This window comes from Prunus dulcis, chromosome 8 (genome assembly GCF_902201215.1).
Source record: "Prunus dulcis chromosome 8, ALMONDv2, whole genome shotgun sequence".
Lineage (NCBI taxonomy): Eukaryota > Viridiplantae > Streptophyta > Magnoliopsida > Rosales > Rosaceae > Prunus > Prunus dulcis.
Window position 1 is genome coordinate 768,275 of NC_047657.1, and position 24,335 is coordinate 792,609.

The 24,335-nt window shown below is 37.2% G+C and overlaps 1 protein-coding gene across 1 annotated transcript; it reads right to left on the minus strand.

Annotated features, from left to right (window-relative positions):
- Nucleotides 1-11,633: 11,633 nt before the first annotated feature.
- On the minus strand, nt 11,634-14,951 carry LOC117638832 (disease resistance protein RPM1-like). Its single transcript, XM_034373982.1, has 2 exons — nt 11,995-14,951; nt 11,634-11,905 (listed from the first exon to the last, which is right to left on the minus strand). Exons 1-2 carry the CDS (start codon nt 14,834-14,836, stop codon nt 11,898-11,900), a joined length of 2,850 nt encoding a protein of 949 aa, XP_034229873.1. The 5' UTR covers nt 14,837-14,951; the 3' UTR covers nt 11,634-11,897.
- Nucleotides 14,952-24,335: the final 9,384 nt, after the last annotated feature.

Below are 24,335 nucleotides of genomic sequence, written 5' to 3' on the forward strand. Positions count from 1 at the left end.
GTTGACAAGGTCTCGTCCTCCTCTTGTTCTTGTCTCTCCTCTCCTCTGATCCGATATTTGGTAAGAAAAAAAATTGGATTGCCTCTCTGTCTCTCTATCTCTTTTTCTCTTATTTTTTCTCTCCTCTTTCTTATCGCCTCTCTCTTTCTCTCCTTATGTTTCTATAATTGCTAATTTGTTAGTTTGTAAAGTATGAAATTAATTAGGGTTTTATGTAGGGTTTGTTTAGGATATGAATTGGGGATTTTCGAATATGGATTTTGTTAATTGGGGGTTTCGATGATTAGGGTTTATGTTAGAGTTTCTAGAGGGTTCTGTAATCTGCATTGGGGTTTTATTTTTTTTGGGACGTACTGTTTCTGTTAATTGTGGACAGAAAGTCCTGCTGCAGCCTTTTGTGTTGCTGTGAGCTGCTACTGCAGGTTTTGTGCCAAAGCTTAAATTAAGGTATAAATCAAAATCACAATTGTTGCATACTTTGACGATGAATGAATCTGTTTTTTGTTTCGATTTGAAGCTGCTGGTGTTTTTTTAATTTATTTGTTTCCTGTTTTTGTAGATGCCGGTTGGTTAGGTTTTGTATGCATATATTGATGTGAGAACATGTTGTTGTAGCTGCTGGTTGGTTAGGTTTTGTACGAATATAGTGGTGTGAGAACATGTTGTTGTAGCTGCTGGTTGGTTAGGTTTTGTGTAAATATATTGGTGTGTTTTTATGTTTTTGTAGTGTTGGAATAAAAAATCACAAAAATCACAAAATATTGGAACGTGGGGTGAAGTTTGGAAAAAGGTGGGGGGAAGTTTGGAAAAAGGTGGGGGTCTAAACCAATGAAAACGTTTAAGAGAGTTTAGTGGCTCCTATTTTTGGGGGAGCTGGTTATTCAGTTTTGAGTATAAATATTCTGCATTAAAGAGAAACAAAGAAAAAAAAAAAAGAGGACAGAGAGGGAGGAGAACACGACAGAAGAAGAAAACTGTTGCAGAAGGAAAATTGCAGGAGCACAAATACAAGAGGAGACATTTTCACAGGTATATAGATCCTGTCAATTAATTCTTGTTGGGTGGCAACCCTAAAATCATTCTCTTGGATGATGAATCCATATTGGGTGGCAACCCTAAAATCATTCTCTTGGATGATGAATCCATATTGGGTGGCAACCCTTAAATGATGAACAACAAATCCATGAGAGGATTTCTGTTTAACAAAGCTCTGCCGAGCAAAAGAAAATCCTTTGAAATGGATACAAAATCCATCATGGGTGTGTAACCCTCAATCAAATACCCTGAATGGTATACCCATTTTTGGGCATAAAACTCATTCAGTAGGTTCTCAAGAGCCCAAATCCAATTTCGGTACAAAACCCACAAACATAATCATGGAGGGATTTAATCTCACAGCAAATAAAATCAGCTGTGTGCACAAAAAAGAGAGGAACAAAGCTTGAAAAGGAAGGCCACGTTTGTGCAGCGGATCCTTTGAATTCTTCATCAGGCACCATTATGGAATAATAAAAAATCTACCACGATGGTTACAAGCAGACAAAGGAAAACAAAAAAAAAAGGGAAGCAGCAGCCAAGAAGAAACAGGAGAAGAAAAGCCAACAAGCCAAAAAAAAAAAAGTAAAAGGGAAGTGGCTGAGGCCACTTTGCTGAAATTAAAAAAAAAAAAGCAAAGCAAGCAAAGGACTTGGTGTTGCAGATCAAGAAGAAGAAACAGAGGAAGAAAAGTCAATAAAAAAAAAATAATAAAAGAGAAGGGAAGTGGCTGACGCCACTTTTGGAGTTGGGAAGAAAAAAAAAGCAAGGACACAAGAGACTTGTTGTTGCAGAGAAAAAATGAGGAAAAAGACAAAAAAAGGCTGAAACCCCTTTGGTGTTGCGGCAGTTTTCTTTTTTTTTTTTTTTGTTTCTTCTGGCTTTCTCTTCTTGTTTGCAAAGGCTGTATATTATTTTCTTTAAAGACTGAACAGTAACAGTGCTTGCTTTTAATTCGGACTGATCACAAGTATTCCAGATAAAGATGGGATTGCAAGGTCTAATTTTACTTAGAAACAAACTCTGCAAAGAATTGGATAGCTATCAGGTTGTTTTAATCGCCTGATGGACCAAAGTTTTTTCTGGGCTCCATGCTCATGGGCTAACTGACAAAAGAAAACTTGAGTAATTAAAAAGAGGAAAAGAAACAAGGCTTTGAAAAGGCCACGTGCCATGCCTTGAATTCCTTCTCTGTTGATTGTTTGCAAACACAAAACAAAAGTACAAGTAAGACAAAAGGAGGTGATCCACTTAAAGGATCAGCTGCACCCTAGTCCCTTTTGTCACAAAGATCACAGTGGTGAACCAATTTCTATTCGTGGGTCAGTCAAAGTATCAAAGGCTCAAAATAGAGTAGTGGGCTGTTAAAAATAATTGTCTATTAACTCTCAAAAGCCAATAGTAATTAATGGGTAATTTAAATAATTACCCATTAAATTTACAGAGGCCCAAATTGCCTATTATATGGTTCACGGATCAATTATAAAAATCCTCATAGCCATATTTGGGTCCAAGTACAAATGTCAGCTTTAGAAAATTAGTGGGTTAATCAAAATTGCTCATTAATTTTCTAATACATTGACAAAAAGAAAAGTGGTACAAAACCATCCAAATTTTCCCATGGGTCATCCATCCATGGAAATTCCAATGAGATTAAGTTCAAATTTCTCAAACACAAATTCTCAATTAATGGGCCACACTTACCCGTCAATTTCAAAATTCTCCCATAGGATACCTACCTATGAAAATCCCCAAATTATCTCAAATATACAAATTCTAAATTATTGGGCCATACATACCCATTAATTTCTAATTTTTCCCATAGGTCATCTACCTATGAAAATCCCCAAATTATCTCAAAGATACAAACTCTAAATTATTGGGCCACACTTACCCATTAATTTCTAAATTCTTCGAACTACGTTGGTTTGATCCCTTTAAAAGGGTACGTAGGCAATCTAGAGATTCAATCTAGATGCAACCATCCCAAACATATTTCCATATCGAATCCTTTCGAACTACGTTGGTTTGATCCCTTTAAAAGGGTACGTAGGCAATCTAGAGATTCAATCTAGATGCAACCATCCCAAACATATTTCCATATCGAATCCCTGGTTTATTCAGCTAAATTCACTCAAACTCCTCAATCAATCCCATTCAAATTCTTCGTTTTGTGATGAGTCATTTATTCATCATGAATCTTTGAACTACGAGTGGCTTGATTCCCGATTCCCGCAAAGGATACGTAGGCATCCTGAGGTTGGACTTGGGAGCAACTGCAAAATCAAACACACACGTTCTGTTTCTTTATGATGGAATCAAAGGGTTTTCCCTTGAAGCAAGGGATTGTAATTAAGAGACTTGCGTCTCGAATGGGTCGAACCTAAAATAATAAAACCCCATTATTTATTTAGTGGTGGTGAAATTATATTAGGAACATCACCATTTTCCTTCAACATGTAGCTGCTGGTTGGTTAGGTTGTTATTGTGTTTTCTATGTGTAATTTGTTGGTTGGTTAGGTTGTGTGTAATTGTTTTTCGTTATGGTGTCATTTATTTTTAGGATAAGATGGAGTCTAAGTGCACCTTCCATTCAACCCCAAATAAAATCCCAAACCCAATCCCAAACAGAAACAGAAACAGAAACCCAATCACAAGTAGACTTAGGTATTATGGGAGGGAACAGGAAACCCCCAAAATTTGTGGTATGGCAACACTGCAAGAAAGTCCACAAGAAAGATGATAATGGTATCGATAAGGTACTTGCAGTTTACAACTATTGCAAATTAGAGATGCTGTGTGATTCTAGGAAAAATGGGACAACCGGTATAAGAAATCACCTAGAGAAGAGATGCAAGCTCTCTCTTCTTTTTTAGAGTGGAGATAGAACTCAATCGATCTTGACAAATGTCACTATGGGCGGTCAAGCTCAATTGGTTCCCTACACATTTAATCAACAAAGGTGTGAAGCCAAATGTGTGAGGTATGTCATAAGGGATGAGATCCTTTTTAGGTATGTTGAGGGTGGAGGGTTTAAGGAGTTTGTGTATGAGTTAAACCTTAAGTTCAAGATCCCTAATAGGCAAAAGATAGTTGCTGGAGTCTAGGATTTGTTGTTAGTTGAGAAGGCCAAGATAATGAGTGTGATAGGTAATCACAAGGTAAGTATCACAACTGATACTTGGACTACGATCCAAAACATCAACTACATAGTAGTCACAACCCATTTCATGGACAGTGAGTGGAATTTGCATAAAAGGATTATCAATTTCACAAAGATCACCAGTCACAAGGGTATTGACATAGGCAAGACTTTATGTGCATGCTTGAATGCTTGGGGGATTGAAAAATTGTTTAGCATTACGGTTGACAATGCTTCAGCAAATGATGGGGCGGTTGTGTATGTGGGAAATAGGATGATGGATTTCAATAACCTTTTGCTTGATGGGAAGTATTTGCACTTAAGGTGTGCATGTCATATCCTTAACTTGATTGTTAAGGATGGGTTGAAGGAGCTTTGTAGCTTAATCGAGGGGATAAGGAATTGTGTAAAATATATTCACTCATCCTCATCAAGGTTAGATTCTTTTAGGGACCATGCCTTGGAGATGAGGATGAATAGGATGGCAAATGTGCCAATGGATGTGGTGACAAGTGGAATTCAACTTATAAAATGCTTGATTGTGCTTTCAAGTACAAGATAGTGTTCAATAGGATGGCGGCGGAAAATGTCCCTTTTCAAGCTTACTTTGAGGAGACAGATAAGGATGGGATGAAGAGAGTGGGTCCTCCGAGTAATGAAGATTGGGAGAAGTCAATCTCATTTCTTCACTTTCTTAAGAAATTCTATGACACAACCTTGAAACTAAGTGCAACCAAAACGGTTACATCCAATATAATTTTCCATGAATTGGTTAGTTTACAAGTTGAGATTGAACTCAAAATGAGTGATCCTAGAGATCCGGTCTTGCGAAGGGTGGCTTCATCAATGAAGAAGAAGTTTGACAAGTATTGGGGGAGATTTGAAAGTGTGAACAAGATGATTTTTGTAGCATTTGTGCTAGACCCAAGATTTAAACTTCAAATGCTTAAGATAAGCTTCCAAAATCTCAAGGCCGAAGAAAACAAGATAGATGAGGTTGTGCGTGAAGTGAGAACATGCTTGTTCAATTTGTATAATGAGTATAGGGGGGCGGATGGCTTAGTAAGCCAACAAATGAATGAAGGCAAAGATGAGAATGTTGGAAATGATCTTGAAGGCTATGATGTGTTCAAACCAAAATGTTTCATCAACTTGTGCAACAAAGGAAGGAGGAACAACTTGTGGAAATATCCAATGAAGTGGATAAATACTTGACCAACCCTTTTGAAAGCCCTTTTACCAAACGTTTCAAACTCTTGAATTGGTGGAAAGGCAATGAGAGTAGATATCCAATTCTTTCAAAGATTGCCAAGGATATCTTTGCAATCCCAAGCTCAACCGTTGCTAGTGAGAATGTCTTTAGCCTAGGCAAGAGGATTGTTGATCCTTTTAGAAGTTCATTGACACCTAAAATGGTAGAGGCATTAGTATGTACTAGTGATTGGCTTAGGGCGGATGAGTTTTGTTTCTACTAGGAATAAACGGATGAAGAGTTTGCATTCTATAAAGAACTTGAAGCACTTGAAGCAAGTAAGAGATAATCTACTATTTTGTTTTAAATAAATTATATTTCTATCTTCTTTTTTTAACATTCATGTTTGTTTTTTCAACATAATTTACTTGTTTTACTTGTTGTTTTACTAGATGTGGCCGGTACTCGAACTTCTACAACACTACCTCCTCGATTTGATTCCACATCATCATTACCTACTATTTGAGTTGTGAGAGACACCATGGTTTGTTTTGTTCCACAAACTTTGTTGTAACAATTTAAGTTTTCATTGCACATTTCATATTTTTGTTGTAATTAATTTTAAATATTCTTATTGCACTTCATTAATCATTTCATATTTGGGTTATAATTTAATTTTAAATACATTTTCATTGCACTTCAATTTGTATTTGAGAGTTGCAACTTCTTTTCTTATTAAGTTTTACTTATGTATCATAATTTGATGATAAGATAATATGATATGATGCTTGATAATCAAAAGTTTTGAATGACAAAAGTTAGGTGGCCTAAAACTAGTATAAACAAAGGCTTGAAAGTTGAAACAAATGGCCTGAAACTGAAAAGGCTTTAACAAATTGAGCAAAATCTGCAAAACAGGGCTTGAAATCTTCAAAACATGGCAAAATCTGCAAAACAAATTGGGCTTCATGGTAAGCCCACAACTGAACCGAACCGGCCGACATTACGGTTCAACTGCAGTGCGGTAAACGCAACCTACGAAACCGATTACGGTAGGCAGAATGGCCATTTCGAAGGGTGTCAGAAGCTAACCGGTTTCCATTGATCGGTGTGGTAACCGAACTGAAAACAGCACTAATCCATACCACAACCCACTCAAGCAAGCCCCGTGCATCTTGCGTGGCTTGGGCCCACTTCAGCTTGTAGCGTGGCATGTGTTCAAATTCATATGACGAACTTTTGCGTGCCCAAATTGCGTTTCTTCTCGGTAAGGTATCGCATTCGGCCGGGAATATATTTGGGTCGAACTGTGGATTTTTTTAGGCCTCAACAATTCTAACGAAGATCAACGACAATGCTTATGTTGTGGACTTGCCCCCATCCATGAAGATTTCAAGCACTTTCAATGTTGCTGACTTGTATGCATTCCGTGAAGATGATCCGCTCTATCCTGAAGATAACTCGGGGTCGAGTTCTTCCGAAGTGGAAGGAACTGATGTAGAATATATGGCAGAGTTGATCGAGGAACAGCTAGACAGGCTTGCACGTTGTAGCACCAACGAAGCCCAATTTGTGCAAGTATGGGCCCGAGCTCAAGATCGGGCCCATGACCTATCGTTTTGAAGAGAACGGCATGACAAATACAACTAACTGCTTTTCTATAATGTATGGGCTACTTTAGCCAAATCCTATCGTTTACTTTGACTTTTTAGTGTTTAAAGTTTTTAGAATATTTTGTAAAACTTTTATTATTTTCCTTTTTGTTTTATAATTAACTTTCTTAGCAAGTCTACAGTTTCTCATTAGCTTTCCAAGCAAGTCTTGGGTTTCTATTGTATAAAAGGAATGCGTTGGAGCATCCTGAGATTATTCATCTTATTTTCATTCATTATATTTGAAGTTTACTCAATTTATTTGGTGGATTCCAGTTTGTTGGTAGATTCCGACATTGTTACTTGTAGGGTTATAGTTCGAACTCCCTATCCCTTATATCGCGCTGCGTCAAAATCTAACCAATAGTTTGTTTCCAATCTTAGGTCAACATTAAAGATAAACAGAAAACTGATCCCAAAAAAACATAGGATTCGACATCTAACTCATAAAATCAAGACAACAACCATCAAAATATCTCAATATTTAACAATAAAATTGAAAACAAAAATGTTTATGAGATTAATTTTAACATTGTTTGAGCGAAATCAAAAGCCAAACTATTTGTTTATGGGAGAAGATGTTTATGAAATGGCTGGCTTAGTGTTTAGGAGAATAGCTTAACTTGGAATGGAAAACTTTTGAAAGAATAACAAAGTAGTTTTATTTGAATGAAGTAGGAAATGTACAAGGCTTTGGATATAGGACAGCTGGTAATTTTCAGCTTGATTACTTGAGTGGGCTGCATGCATATTTATACTTGTGCTAACCGAATATCTAAGTAGGCCATTTACTAGGACAAGTCAGTTGCATAGTAATCGACTCATCTAAAGCATTTTTAGCCACAAGTTAGTCCTATAATTCTAGAATTCTCTAGTTACAATTACAATAGATAATTATTAGGATGGTTCTAGTAAGAGTCAACCAAGTTTTACGTAGTAATTCTCTTAATTATTTTAGAATTTTCTAGTTTTATCACACTAGTGTGCATTAATGTTTTAACACTCCTCCTTAATGCACATTTGTGTTATTCCAAGCATGTTTCGAAGCAGTTTCAATTTAAAGATGTCTGTGATTTGCTCCTCTCTCTTGCAGTACTTGAGCTCAACTTCTTTGTTTGTTGAGACTTCTCATAAGAAGTGATGCTTGATGGTGATATGCTTTGTCCTGCTGTGGAACACTGGATTCTTCTCCATTGTTATAGTAGATTTGTTGTCGCAAAGTATTTCAGTAGCTTCTATTTGGCACTCTCCCATATTTTCAAATATTCTTCTAAGCCATATAGCTTGGCATGTTGTACTTGCTGCTGCTACGTGCTCGATTTCTATTGATGATTGTGCCACAGTATCTTGTTTTCTTGATTACCATGAAAATATACCAGACCCGATTGTAAATGCAAGCTTGATGTGCTTTTCATGTCATCCACTGATCCAGCCCAATCACTGTCTGTGTAGCCATATAGTCTGGGATCTGTAGTAGGCTTATACCATATGTCATTCTAAATTGTGTCTTGCAAGTACCTTAATATTCTCTTTGCTGCTCCATAGTGTATTTGGCTTAGATTTTCTTTGCTGCTCCATAGTGTATTTGGCTTAGATTTTGCATAAATCTTGATAGTAAGCTTGTCGCTTACATGATGTCGGGTCTTGTTATTGTCAAGTATAGTAAGCTCCCAATAAGACTTCTGTAAACTGGTTCATCTGCTTTACTTGATCCATCTTCCTTTCTTAATTTCTCATTGATGATAGTGGAGTAGTCACAGTCTTGCACCCGTACATCTTGAACTTCTTCAATAGATTCTCATTGTACTTTTTCTGGCATATGAAGATTCCATCTTCTTGATTTATCTCAATGCCTAAAAAGTAGTGCATCAACCCAAGGTCACTCATCTCGAATGTTTTCATCATATATTTTTTGAACTCTTGAATTATTTCTTCATTTTTTCCAATGCAGATGAGGGCATCCACATATAGAGAGATGATCAAGATATTGGAGTGACCTTGAGTTTTGGTGTAGAGAGTGTTGGAAAATTGGCTCACCTAGAGATGCAAGTTTCGCGAGGAAAAACGACCGGTCGACTTCAAGCTTGTCGACCAGTCTTTTTGAAGAAGAGAGAAAGACTTGAGAAATCACCAAAATGCTATCGGTCGACCTTTACCTAGCGACCGGTCTTTTTAAGGTAGAGAGCACACAATGCTTACTGCTTCAAAGCATCAGGTTGAATCTTCCCCAGCGACCAGTCGCTTTGCCGTGCTGTTTCATTTTTTTTTTTCCATTTGTTTTCAAGGCTCTATTACATGTGCTATGTTCTCTACTTAATTGTAAGGACCACCTAAGTCATTTCCCCAATTCTTATTGGATTTATAATCTTCTCCTCTAGAACTTTCTCCAAATTTCCTTTCCCCTTCTTTAGTTTTCAAAAACCTTAAATTAGGTTTGACTAAAAGGCGCTTTCAACTGAATTTTCATTTCATCTACTCAGTCTTTTCTCATATGCTTCAAGAAAGCCCATTAGTTTGTCACTGACAGACTAGTTAAATCTTTTGGCTGTTCAATGGCAGTAACTAAAGGATCATACTTATCCAGAAGACTTATAAGTATTTTTTCTACAATTCTTGAATTATTAATATTTTCTCCATAGGCTCTTAATTGATTGACTATTTCTTTTATTTTAGCATAATAGTCTTGTGTGGTCTTAGAATCCTTCATTTTAATGCTTTCAAAATCTCTTCTCAAAGTTTGTAGTTTAACCGCACGTACCTTGGCATTGCCTTGAAATTCTTTCTTTAAGGTATTCCATGCTTCCTTTGCAGTTGTGGCTCCCATGATCCTTGGAAAAATCGTATCATGCAAGGCTTGTTGCGGGGCATATAAGGCCTTTGCATCTTTTTGTTGATCCTTCTTTAGTTGCCTCAACTAGTCCACGGTTGGATTTTCTTGATTATTGAAGCCACTATCAACTATGTCCCATAAATCTTGAGACATAAAATAGGTCTTCGTGTTAATACTCCAGAAGTCATAGTTTTCTCCAGTGAAAATAGGAAGAGGGACAGAGTTCTGGCTAGTGATAGACATGATGGAGTTGATACCACTGTTAGTTTATGGGAGAAGGTTTAGATCAAGAGAAATGGGAAGGAAGAAAATTGGTAAAGCTAGGTTTTTTTTTTAGGTTGTGATTTTGTGTTTCCTTTTATAGACGTACGCAGGGCCGTTCAGCAAAGTCGTCCTTAATTTCTGGCGGATTTGCGGAGGTCGCGCTTGGAGTTTATAGGGGCTGTTCAGCAAAAGTCATCTGTAATTTCTACCAGATTTGCAAGGGCCGCTTGGGGTTTGTGAGAGACACTTCTCCATAAAGAGAGAGAGAGAGAGAGAGAGAGAGAGAGAGAGGAGAGAAGATAGAATGAAAAGAAAGAAAAAAGAGAGAGAAGGAAACGAAAGAAAATAGAGAGAGAGAGAGAGAGAGAGAGAGAGAGAGAGAGGAGAGAAATTCTACTTCTTTAAAAAACAGCTTGTAGTAACATTATAAATATCAAATGGCGTTGCATATAATCACAAAGTTGTTTGTAGAATGGTGGATAAGGTGTTTGAGAGGAATGAAAGTGGCAATGGTTTGAAACCCCTTGTGTGTGTGTTGAAAGTCTCCACTTCCTTTAATTTTTTAGCAAGTTGTCAAGTATTACACAGGTTGACACGACCTGTTTAAAAAACAACTTAAACAAGTATTTTAGCGGGTTGTCAGATTGACTCGAAACCCACCCGTTTAATAAACGGGTGATAACGGGTTGACTTGAAAGGTACAAGGCTTTGGATATAGGACAACCAGTAGTTTTCAGTTTGATTACTTGAGTAGGCTGGATGCATATTTATACTTATGTTAACAGACTATCTAAGTCGGCAATTTACTTGGTAACCGACTTATCTAAAGCATTTTTAGCCACAAGTTAGTCCTATAATTCTAGAATTCTCTAGTTACAATTACAATAGATAATTATTAGGATGGTTCTAGTAAGAGTCAACAAACTTTTACTTAGTAATTCTCTCAATTATTCTAGAATTTTCTAGTTTTATCACACAAGCGTGCACTAATGTTTAACACAAACACAAATCTTCCATGACAAAAAGGGAGAGATAACAAAAGCATAGATGGGAGAAAGGCGAGGAGAGATGAGAGAGGATAGAAGAGAGAAGAAGACGTAGCACACATGGAGGCGGAGGAAGACAAGCTCACGTTGGTTCGAAACCCATGTCGTTATGTGGGTTTTCAAATCTAGCGTATGATGGATTGGTATCCGAAATAAAAATCGGACTCCTAACTAGTTCGTGATACACTTAAGCCTACCAAACAACGGACTGGACCAATTTTCAATTTAATTGGACTTGTGCAGTCCAAGCCAGCCCACCAAACACAACCTAAGAATAGTTTTATGGCTTTTTCCTTGAACTTAGACTCGACTTTCATTAGTAACAAAAGCCCTAGACTGGACTAAAATGCACGTCAGGTCTAAGTTCAGAAACCATAGCTACTAAAAAGTCACTATATATATATATATATATTTGTGTTTTGGTATCTAGTTCACCACAAGATAGACGAACATGGTGCTTCAAGAACTAAAGTACCACAGATAATGAAGTCTCTAACATATATATGCGGAATACGACAATCTTAAAATAGCAATACATGCATAGCATTATGGGAAAGAAAAAGAAGTAGCAATCCCAATATAGTTTACATTTAAGCCGTAATGTGGTAAAAATATAAGTCTTGGACATGATCTCATTGGATTGGAAAAGCACACAATTTTTGCAACGGTTTGCTCCAATTTAGGGATGAACACAGATCAATCCACAGTGGCGGCTACTTAATTTGTTGAGCTTCAGTCAATTACCTGTAAAAAATTGTACAAGTATTTAAGAGAGTAGGAAGGCAACAGGGCATAATAGAAAAAGAAACCAAGCATGAAAAAAGAGTCATCACCTGGTAAAAAAGGTAGCCCATCCCGGGTAAGAATGTCGACCGAAGAAGATGAGGGTCGAACAACCCATTGTAGAGAGGATCGCAGTCTTTCACCCAACCATCCATGTTCAGTTTTGTAGTGATAACTGATTTCAGAGATGTGCTCAACCTTGGCATGATCCAAGCTTTCTTCTCCGCGTATTCGCTCTACAAGCTCATTAGGAACACTTACAAAACTCAAATTTTGGAGACATGTAAGGTGTTCGATTCCATTAGGCAATTGCTTTAACCCCATGCATTCAGTAATTACCAGTGTCTGTAATGCAGGCATCGCCCCCCTCTCTATGACGATCACATTCAACTGAGGAAAATCCATTAGGTACAATTCAGCAAGCTTTGGGAATCCTGTATGAAAGACCAATTGATTTCCAACGTATGCCTTGTTTAGCCGAAGTATGGCCAAATTAGGCAGAGCTTTGATGTGAGGAAGAAAATCTTCTGTTAATCTTGACCAATGCAATCTCAGTGCTGTAAGGTTTTGAAGAGAATGAAACCAAAGCGGAACCCTCTCTAATTTTCCAATTAGACCAAGTGCGTTGAGTACAGAAGGAGCTGACGGCAATGCATCCAAGTGTAGCACTTCATCCTCTGTACTTGTATGGACAAACAAGTGTTCAAGGAGTCTCATGCTTTCGATGGACTTGCACAAGTCCTCCTCATCGGCCTCTCTCACATTTGTTAAGCTCATTCTTGTGAGTTGGGTCAAGTGTGCAAGTTGTTTGGTTAACCCGTCTCGTAATTCGATAGCATCCAAAACTTGTAAGCTCTTTAGCTTACATATGTCAAGTGGTACTTGCGTGCCATCAAAGAAATAATAAGACCTAAAAAGATCTTCAAAATTGCAATGGTACATCAAAAGATGTCGTAAGTTATTTAACTTAACAATCCCATCTGGAAGTGACCTAATTTTGGAATGCCTAATGTCCAGGGTTTCCAAATTATGAAGGTTTCCTATGTCCCTCGGAAGCTCTTTCACCTTTGTTCCTTTCAAGTTTAAATACTTCAAGTTAAAAAACTTCACTGTTTCATCTGGGAGTTGAACAATCGGGACATGTCTAAGATCCAAGACCTCTAACAGTTTGAAACCAGATGGCAATTTTTGAAATGAAGAAGAATCAGTCATCTTAGGAGCAAAAATAAAGAATGTGCGAACCTTTGACATGTCTCCGTGTGGCTGTAGTTCTCCATAGTTTGCTTGCATTGATAAGCGATGGGGAGCTCTGCTATCATCCTTCGTTTTTTGCTCATTATAGATGGTACAAAAGTTCTCAACTTTGGAAATTGAAAGAGCAAGTTCTCGTAAAAGGTCATGCATCTTGAACGCTTTTGCCCGTCCAAATGGTTCCCTCTTAACAACTTGTACCATGCATCGGCAAGTGAGCTCCGTTACATAGCCTTCGGCAATCTCTTCTGGCTTAGCCCCTGCAACTAGTTCCACAAACCCCTCAGCCATCAACAATCTAACAAGCCTATCACATTCAATCACGTAATCTTCTGGGAAAATGCTGAAATACAAGAAGCATAGCTTGAGTCGGTAAGGTAAGTCATTGAAGCTTAGCAACAAGATGCTCTTCACTACTTCAAGCAACGGGTTGTTACTTAGCTCACAACTCAAACGAGTGTAAAATTCCGTCCACTCAGATGCAAGCCTTTTGGTTGACATGAGAGAGCCCAAAGCCACTATTCCCAGAGGTAAGCCTTGGCATTTTCCAAGAAGATCCCTAGCAACGGGTTCAAGCTCTGGTGGGCAACAATTATCAGGCCGGCTAGAGAAAGCTTTCCTGGAAAAGAGATCCCAAGCCTCATTCTCATTAAGAGGCTGAACTTGATGAACATGACATCCAGCCCCAAATGAGAAAGAAGCGATGTCTTCTCTCCGAGTTGTGAGCATGATCCGGCTTCCATGTGCTCCATCTGGAACTGCTACATGTATTTGCCTCCAAAGATTAATATCCCACACATCGTCTAGCACAATCACATACCTCTTTGGCTGCAAATAGTTGACCAGAATTTCCACCATTTGTGTGTAGCTCATATTGCTCAAGTCTTGAGGAACATCTTCCCTTGCTGATGTAAAAAGTTCTGTTATCAAGACCCTTAAAAGATCTTCAATGTTGTAAGTTTTTGAGACAGTGACCCAAGCATAGCAATCAAACTTGGCAGTTTGAGTGTTGAAGGTGTTTGCAACTAAGGTGGTCTTGCCAGAACCCCCCATACCAACCACAGAAATTACAGTCGTTTGAGGCTCTCCAGACAGCAACCATCCAACTAACTTCTCTTTAGCATCTTCGATTCCGACAAGTTCATCATTTTTAAAGAAAAGAGATAACTCTCCGAAGATTTCGACTCGATTGGGATCGTAACCATGGGAATTAGTCATGCCATCTATACGATCAACACCATAAGGTTGGTTTCTTTCCGGAATGGCTCTGATTGTTTTGATGATGAGCTTCTGCAATTTGGTGGTGATCCGATGCCTTTCCCAAAGGTTCAACGGTAAGAAAATAGTTTGACGAAAGGCCCTTGTGTATGGATCCCAACTTCTCTGTTCATTTTCGTGATATTTGAACTCGTCAATGATGTCTTCAACTTCGATGGACAGGTCCCTCACATTTGCCACCCAGGTTTCCTCAACTTCACTGAGAGCTCCGTTTCTTTCGGCATCTTCCAAGAAGGCTTTCATGGTGAGCAACTCACTCCTGAGATGCTGAAGTTCATCACCAACTCCTCCTAACAGAGGCACTCTGCTTTCAAGAAATGAACCTATTTTGCCGATCAAAAGTTCTACGCCAGCTGATGCCATCTCCTCTCTTCTTTCTTTCACTCTCTGTACTTGACTGCAAATTCTTTTTGTGTATGGTAATTCAAATGATCATCTTGTTGTTTGATATATATAGTATTCATTACACACTAGTGATTCTTCTTTGTGACCGAAAGTTGACGGTAATTAATTATATATGTGAAAGAAAATTCCTTCTTATACTTTTTTGTGCACAAATTTCTATCAATTAGATGCTTACGATGCAGCCATCAGAAAAAGAAACGCGTGCAATGTGGTTTTCCAAAAAATTGTTCTTAAAGTTATATTCTTTGCTTTATTTTGTTGCTTTACTTATCAGACTATAAAAACTAGGAACTTTCCATGTATTTGCTTAAGCGTATGCAGCTTGTGGTTTTGTTGTCGTGAAAGGAATATCGATTTTATATCATAGCACGTTTGTGGACCAAAAGCAAAAAATTCTCTCCATTTCATATCAATGTGTGCTCCTTTCTTTCAGCGTCCTAGAAGAGGGTCTAAGCCAAGTGGAAAAGTATGTTGGACATTTGGCCCATATTGATAGAAAGTAAAAAAAGTGAGGTCTTTATAAGTGTAGAAGTCTTACACTTTGTACACGAAAGTGGGCCAAATAGAAGCCCAAAACTATATAATATTTAATAGTAAAAAAGTTATGACTCTTTTGATAAGGTTTTATTTAAATCAAACAAAGCTTCATTCATTCGAACTTCATGACATCTTAGTAGCGTGTGTCAAAACTTTCTTCCCAGATTCCCCCTTCCTCTATGGCACCCAAGGAGTTTCTTTGGTAACAAACAACAAAAAAAAACAAAAAAACAAAAAAACAAAAAAAAAGAAGCATCTATTTGAGGGCAATTAGATGATTACAATGTTGCCATCCAGAAAGAAAAATGCTGACACCTAGTGTCAGCAATTATCAAATGGATAAGCACATCAAGAATATTCAAATTTATGCCTCGAAACAAATGCTCAAGGACAAACCTATCATTATTGCATTTCAATTTTATTGACTAATTGTAGGTAACCGCATATATATATATCAGTTAAGTTTTATTGAGGGACACCTTGTGTGTTTACTACGAATTCTACTTCAACAATCCAAATAGTTTATATTTTAAGTCTTTATTTAAATATAAATCTTTTTAAGGGGCAATTGCATGCAGTGGCAACTAACATTCAAGTTCAACACATGCTCTAACATTCAAGTTGAACACAAAATCAAACCACACACCCACCAAATCAAACCACACACCCATCAAACCAAACCTCATACCTACCAAACCAAATCACACACCCACCAAACCAAGCCATTTGCTTTGCCTATAAATAGGCATTCTATTTGCTTGTAATGTGAGATGAAATGAGAGAAGATGAAGGGAAGGAAGAAAGAGGGTGAGTGTGTGAAGAGAAAGAGAGCAAAGAGAAATTCTCCTAGAGAGAAAATTAGGTGAGCATACATATTGTAAACACTAGAGTTGTAACCATATTATGTTATGAATGAAAGGTTACTGTTGCTGCTCTCCGGGGACGTAGGCATAGCCGAACCTCGTTAAATGCTGTGTCTCGTCTACTTTACGTGCAGTTCAATATTCGCTCATATCCCCGTTCATTTTATAACACGTTATCAGCACGAGAAGCTCTCAGGTATAATTTTTGTGTTGCACTATTATCTATACTACTAACCATTATGTTGATGTAAGGAAGAAAAGTAGTGGAGAAGTTGTGGTCTGCTAGAGAGATATACGAGCAAACCAACTGTAAGGATAAGCTCTATGCCTCTTACTTTTTCTATTATTTTATTATTTCTCTATATTTTTAGTGGTGGTTTTTATCCCCACATTTATTTTATTTATTGTATGGTGTAGGTTTATTACCCATACAACAATATCTATTTAAAAGGGTAGTGCGGGTTTATCGTCCACACCTTTACTTTTATTTAAATGTATTTACTTTTATTTAAATGTATGGAGCAGAATTAGTGCCCATACAAGCACGTTTACTTTATCGTAAATTTACTTTTACTTAAAGTATGATGTGGAATTAACCCTCATACTTTATGAATTTACTTTACCACACATTTAATTTTATTTAAAGTATGATGTGGAATTAACCCTCATACTTTATGAATTTACTTTACCGCACATTTAATTTTATTTAAGGTATGGTGCGGGATTAACGTCCATACAGCAATTTAATTTATGAATTTACTTTACCGCACATTTAATTTTATTTAAAGTATGGTGCGGTTTTATCGTCCATACCAGTAATTTATTTACTAGCAATTTATTTTATGGATTAATTGTGCTGTATGATGAGTTTTTTTACAGTATGCAGATCAGGACCAGAAGTTCCTTGATCCTCATCATACAATTACATCAGGACTTGAAGATCCTTGATGATGATATTGATATGAGAACTGGCAGTCTCTCCAGTACTATACATGTAAACAAGAGATCGGACTTGAAGATCCTTGATCCTTGACATGTAAATAAGGACCTAGAGTTCCTTGATGATGTAACAGTACCGGATTGGTTAAAAGTGCCGTACACATGAATAATAACTGTACTGGCAAATGTACTGCACACATAAATAGATATGTATTCATGACTTAATGAATAGTACTATTCACATGAATAGTGACGTATGCATAAATATTAACCATTTTGGGTAAACCGTCACTATATACAAAAGGGAACCTGCAGTTCCTTAAACTCATGGATGAGCAATTAAATGGGATGCCAGAAGTTCTTCAAAATATGGACAATTATGTAAGGGCCTGAAGTCCCGAAATATGTATAGAAAATTGTACAAATGTCCATACCATGCAGAATATGTGATTTTGGCCCGAAGTTCAAAATCTAAGGGGATTGAATATCCATACCATGAGAATATGTGATTTTGGCCTGAAGTTCAAAATCTAACAGTGTTGAGAACCTAAAGTTCCAACAGTTAAATGGACAATAATTGAGGTATTATTGCAAATTGTGGTACACCACATATTTCTTTGGCATAAGAGAATGATGAACTTAATAAAGTTCGATTATATTATAATCGACACCTCAAGGAAGAAATATATTTTGTGAATCCGGTTGTTAAGAATACACCGTGAAATGGATAATATCAATATAAACTTCAAATGATGAATTAAGGCTCCCCACATATTTTGTTATATCTGGGCCGGAAGCCCATGGATCCAAATATATGAGAGATCCTAAAACTTGAAGTTGTGGGTATATAGTAGTTAATGTTCCTCACTACTATATTGAGATATTATCGTGGCTTTTACTCAATTCATATTTCATGTCCATTTGAAAATGGCGAATAAATTATGAGTTTGGGTTTAACCCAGACCAAAAGTTCTGGGCTCACATGCATGGAAATATGAGAGATTTGATATGGTTATTTGAACCTATAAGGCACAAGGTTCCAGACCGTCATTTTGAAAAGACGTAAACACCACAGGCCCTGTAAAATCTATAAAATTACATTATGTTCTAGAAGCCTCTCAAGGAAGAGGACGGTGCCTCTTAAGCCTAGCCATGAGCCTCTCGTGGTCTCCCAAAATTCTTTCATTGGAGACCTGCAGCATGTCTAGCCTTCTCAGTGTATCAACGGAGTACGAACTCACCAGTTTCAACAAGGAATTATTCTCTCCTTTAAGTTTCTCAACCTCCTGTTGAGACTCATGAAGCATTCTTTGAAGAGACGAATTTTTCAGTTGTTAGCCTCTCAACCTCGTTTGCTCTAGCACGCAAACGATCAGCCATGTTAGAAACAGAAACAGCACTCTGAATGCTAAAAGCCATTGAGTCATCAATAGCCTCTTCCTCAGACCTCCCTGCCAACAACATTTCATCCATTGGAATAATGAAATTCCTAGCTACTGTGACAGCAGTAGCATCATTCATCATCACAGAATCATTAACTGTGAGATGACGATTTTGGGTTACAAAGGATGGACGCCACACTTGGGCGTCACTGGTTGTTGTGGGAGCATCATTTAAATTGAAATTATTTGGGCAGGAAGAAGAGGAAGCCATTTTAAGAAGGTTTCAAAGGAAGTTTTACAAAAACTAAAGTTTCAGAAAATGAAGGAAGTTGAGTTGAAACGCAGTTGCTCCAATCAAGTTTTGCAAAGGCAATATCTATAGACGAAAATGTGGCAACTTTTCAGGATTCCAATATCTTCTCGAATCCCCACATTATCTTTTTTCTTTCGCAAGAGTCCAAAACTTCACGTGGCCTCTGATAATGCCTGTCGGCACTTTCGGCGCTTTCAAGTGTTATTTTCGTCAAAGCCGATCTTGCTTTATGGATTTCACGGAGCTACTTTTTCAAAAGTATCCCGAGAATCTCGCAATTTTCCCATGGTTAATTTGAAAATCACAGGTTCTACCTATTCATTGTATTTGTGTATAAATGTGTTACTAACGAAATTTTCTTTGTAGAAAACATCCAGTTTTCCCATACAAAATGATGCTATATCTACTTGTTTTTCTTATCATTAAGCACTTAATGTGCCTGAGAAGCAAGACTATCTCTGATCATCTATTCAGGAAGCAAGACTATCCCTGATCATGTTTCTGCAAGATCAGGGAATTGTGAAGGCGGCCTTGTGCTCTAATCTCCTGAGATCCTTCTAGACTAGGAGAATTGAGAGCTTGTTTTCTGCTCCTACCAGCTTCCTTCCCTGATTGCTTACCTTATCTTGCATCAACATCACAATTTTTTTTGCATTTTTTCTCTTTTGCAGCTCTCTGTTCATAAGAGATTTTATTTCTTTAGAATGAACATCTAAAGAAAGAATCCATGAAGTGATCCTAACTCTGAGAGTTATTGACAGAGAAAAGAATTGTGATTTTGCTTTGCAGGATATAACTAGATCATCAAGCACTACATTTACTGGGCCGATATGAGCTTGAATGATACTTGAGAAAAGTTTCTCCCACCTAAGGATGTAAGCAATACTTGTGTTATTTTATGCTTATATACTTATTTGATATTTTACCTTGAAAAGTAACCAAATGGGGAGATAAGTCTGTTCCAAAAGAATGGCTTGTATGTATCCATGAATTATTAAGGCAAATTTTTCAGATTGCAAGTTGGATACATTGATAATACACTGCACAGATTAAAGTCCCATAAGAACATAATATGGGTATAGCAGTGATCAATATGATGCACGCATGTTGCGTAGCAAATGATGTGGATTGAAGTCCCGAAAGGACAATCCCTTGACATGTCAATATTGATATTGTTCACGCCTAATGCGTTGCAAATTGTATGGGTTAAAGTCCCAGAAATCAATTGACATGTATATATTAATCTGTGGCATGCCTGCATCATGCCAGATATATGGTTCTAAATGTTCCAACTCCCTAAATGGAGATTATCCACGCCCTACTATAAAATAACGCTCCGTTGGAGGTTATAATCCACATTCTCACATAATAAAAACCCCCTGCTGTGGCTTGGGTACCCAAAAGCAAAGAAATGCTTATAATTGATGTATGCGCATGCACATGAGAATGGTGGGATCATGAATTGATGAATGACAAATTTTGATTTTGAAGTAGCTACTCAAATCATCAATGGGCTGTGTTGATTGGAACCACGTTCAATTATTAAGATGTCGACAATATCATTGGCCAAAATGGACTGAGGCAATTCCATTATAGATGAGAATGAACGTGAAAGAACAAACCCACAGTACGAACCCCAAAAGATGTTAATATTAAAAGTTATACTTGGGTGTTCGGAATAAAAGGGAATATACTTACTTTGTATGACACAATGTTTCTGGCAGAAACAAGGAATGTTGGGTTTTCTCCATATTTTCAAAATTCAATTGTGCCCCCCCTTATTGCACATGGAGACGACCAACATGTTATCTCTAAAAGTTATTAAAGGCATGGAGCATATTGCCAAAAGCGATTTCCTAAAGATGTATAAATAGCTCGGTTAAAGCTATATAATGTGTCATAAAGTTTAATCCCTTTAAACAAAATCCTTGAGAGGATTGAAATTGCATGAAGCAAGTCCCTGAATGACATGTGCCTGAAGCACAAAATCTGTACTCAATACTAATATGCATAAATTGCCTCAGTGAGTACATTAATATGTTTGCAACACATTAAAACTTCTCAAGAGTTCCAGAAATACTTGTCTCGACTTAAAGATCGAGCATTATGCCAACGAGATTATTGCTTATACTAAGAAAGTATTGAAGCATTTTTATGAGGACTATCCGTTGGACACTTTAAGGATTTTCCGGAAGTATATTGGACCGGACATCGTATTTGAGCTCAACTCCATCACCATCATTTTGGGATGATGTGAGGTATATTTGATGCTATTTCCGCATAACACTATGTATGGGCATATTCTTTCAAGTGAACTTACAAATAGCCCAAGTTTTGCTGGAAACGCGAACTCTGAAAAATTTTATGATTCACATAGAGATAGCTCACTGGAAATATATTTACTTACTCAACTACGAGAATTATTAATGGCTACATCCTCCACTCACTCCGAAAGATTCTCACTCAAAAAGATAGTCATGAAGACATCAGGGGGAGATATTAATCAGGGGGAGCATCCAGAAGTATGCTATACAGATTGTTATACTCTTCTTTCTTCCTTCCATCAGTTTTCTACCTCACTAGGTTTTCTCCAAGCAAGGTTTTAATGAGGCAACCAATCTAGGGACATGTGGTCTCCAAGGGGGAGTGTTGTAAAATGGGTGAAGCCCACATTGCAAACTAACATTCAAGTTCAACACATGCTCTAACATTCAACACCAAATCAAACCACACACCCATCAAACCAAACCACATACCTACCAAACCAAATCACACCCCCACCAAACCAAGCCATTTGCTTTGCCTATAAATAGGCATTCTATTTGCTTGTAATGTGAGATGAAATGAGAGAAGATGAAGGGAAGGAAGAAAGAGGGTGAGTGTGTGAAGAGAAAGAGAGCAAAGAGAAATTCTTCTAGAGAGAAAATTAGGTGAGCATACATATTGTAAACACTTGAGTTGTAACCATATTATGTTATGAATGAAAGGTTACTGTTGCTGCTCTCCGAGGACGTAGGCATAGCCGAACCTCGTTAAATGCTGTGTCTCATCTACTTTACGTGCAGTTCAATATTCGCTCATATCCCCGTTCATTTTATAACATCATCTTCTAAAATCATAACTGCATCGCACAATGAATTATGAAGAAATAATTTGACATGAATCAAACCATAATGCATTGCTCAAAAGAGAGCTGAACAGCTAGTATTTGGAGATTTACTTGACTGATGGCCGATATAAGAGAACTCAATAAATGAAAGAACAGAAAGATTGAAGTTAGAAAGGAAAAATGGAGTAATAATGAAAGACATAATTACGGAGGAAAGATCAATTAACTAAAGTTAGAAAGTTATAAGGGTAATTGATCTAGAAAGTTAAAAGGGTCAGCTATCAGACTATTGTTCTTTATGACTATTGTTCTTAAAGTTATATTTCTTTGCTTTATTTTATGGGAGATTCACTATTATACCCAATATGGGGGTCCAAATTATAAAAATACCCTATATAAAATGGACTTTAGAAACACACCCAAAACCCATTTACAACATAACAAAAAAGCTTTTAACTTCTTATAAATTACAAAACTGCCATCAATTTCTTAAAACAAGCCCAACCCCAAAATCTCATAAAAATACCCAAAGCACTCATTAGGGCATCAAAGTAATTTAATAATCAATATTAAATTCTATAAGACTAGCTATCATTTTTTGGGTTTTTTTTGGGTTTGTTTATAGGAATTCAATTGTGTAGGGTTTATTTATAATATTAGTGCTAGAAATGGGTATATCACTAAATATCTCTTATTTTATTGCTTTACTTATTAGACTATAAAAACTAGGAACTTTCCATGTATTTTTCCTTTTCGTTTGAAACTTTTAGATAATTTATTTACTTAAGCGCATGTAGCGTGTGGTTTTATTGGTGTGAAAAGAATATCAATTTGGTATCATAGCACGTTTGTGGACCAAAAGCAAAAGGTTCTCTCAATTTGGTATCATAGCACGTTTGTGGACCAAAAGCAAAAAGTTCTCTCAATTTCATATCACTGTGAGCTCCTTTCTTTTAGCGTCTTGTAAGAAGGTCTAAGTCAATTGAAAAAGTGCCTTAACTTGCAGACTAATAGTTTTAGTTCGAACTCCATAACATTTTGGTAGCTTTTATCAAAACATTGTTACTTTTTATGTTTTGTCCACAAGTTTCTTTAATCAAATAGCATTTATTTGATGGCTATTAGATGATTACAATGTTGCCATCCAGAGAGAAAAATGTTGACAATGTGTGTTGGCAATTATCAGATTGATAAGCACATTATCAGTGTGACCATGTTCTTTTGTTATATTATTTATGGGTTATTTACTGAAATGGTGATGTAGAACAAATGGCTGAATGGATTGAAGAAAAATTGGAGTGAAGAAGGAAAAAAGGACGCAGCATGAATTTACAGATTTGGCGTCCGAGCTTCGATTAGGTCGCATAATACGTTTTCAAAAAGGGAACAACGCCATGAGTCTAACTCACTGCTTAGCTGTGATATAAGGTGGATTTTGGGCTATTGAGATCGTTTGGGCTTCTAAAAGAGCATTTAAAGATTGTAATCAATTTACAGACTTTTCGTTTATCTGCTGTTAAGCTTTCAATAACTCCTTAAGGCAATCCAATGGGTGAGAATGATGTATTTAGACAGTCGTTGTGTATGGTTGGACTCAACTCATCTTTTATCAAATAATAAAAACAGTGGGAATTTTCTCTCTAACTTTCTGGTGGATTCCAAGTTTATGTTCTTTTCAAGCTTACGCTTGTAACCTATTTGCTTGTGCTGCATCAAGTGATCCTCAAACTTGTACCTCATTTACATTTTGGTCCATAAACTAAATTATTCTTTCAAATAGTCCATCAACTCTATATTATTCGGTCCTTTGGTCTTACTATTACATTCTGTCGATATTTCCATTAAATATGAGGGCAAATTGGTCATTTCGTACGTTAAAAAATAAATAAATACTGAAAAATGCTCTCTCTCTCTCTCTCTCTCTCTCTCTCTCTCTCTCTCTCTCTCTCTCTCTCTCTCTCTCTCTCATGAACCCAGAAGCCCAACTCAACAGACACCCAAATACTCTCCCATTCCCCCTCAATTTCCCTCTCTCTCCACATACCCCCCTTCTAATGAACCCAGAAGCCCAACTCAACAGACACCCAAATCCTCTCCCATTCCTCCTCAATTTCCCTTCGTTGTTGAGAGACAACCACCCATCACCCTCCTCCCTACCTAGCAACTACCGCTCATCCACCAAAATATTCTCAAGACACCCAAAAATAATACAGCCACACCCAACCCACCCTCCCAGATTCCACCATAACAGAATTCCCACCACACAAACCCCTCCCAGATTCCACCATTCTGCTTTTCACCCACAAACCCTAAA

Excerpts from the sequence above, each read along its gene's own strand:
- LOC117638832 (XM_034373982.1), bottom strand. The coding sequence starts at position 14,836 with ATGGCATCAGCTGGCGTAGAACTTTTGATCGGCAAAATAGGTTCATTT.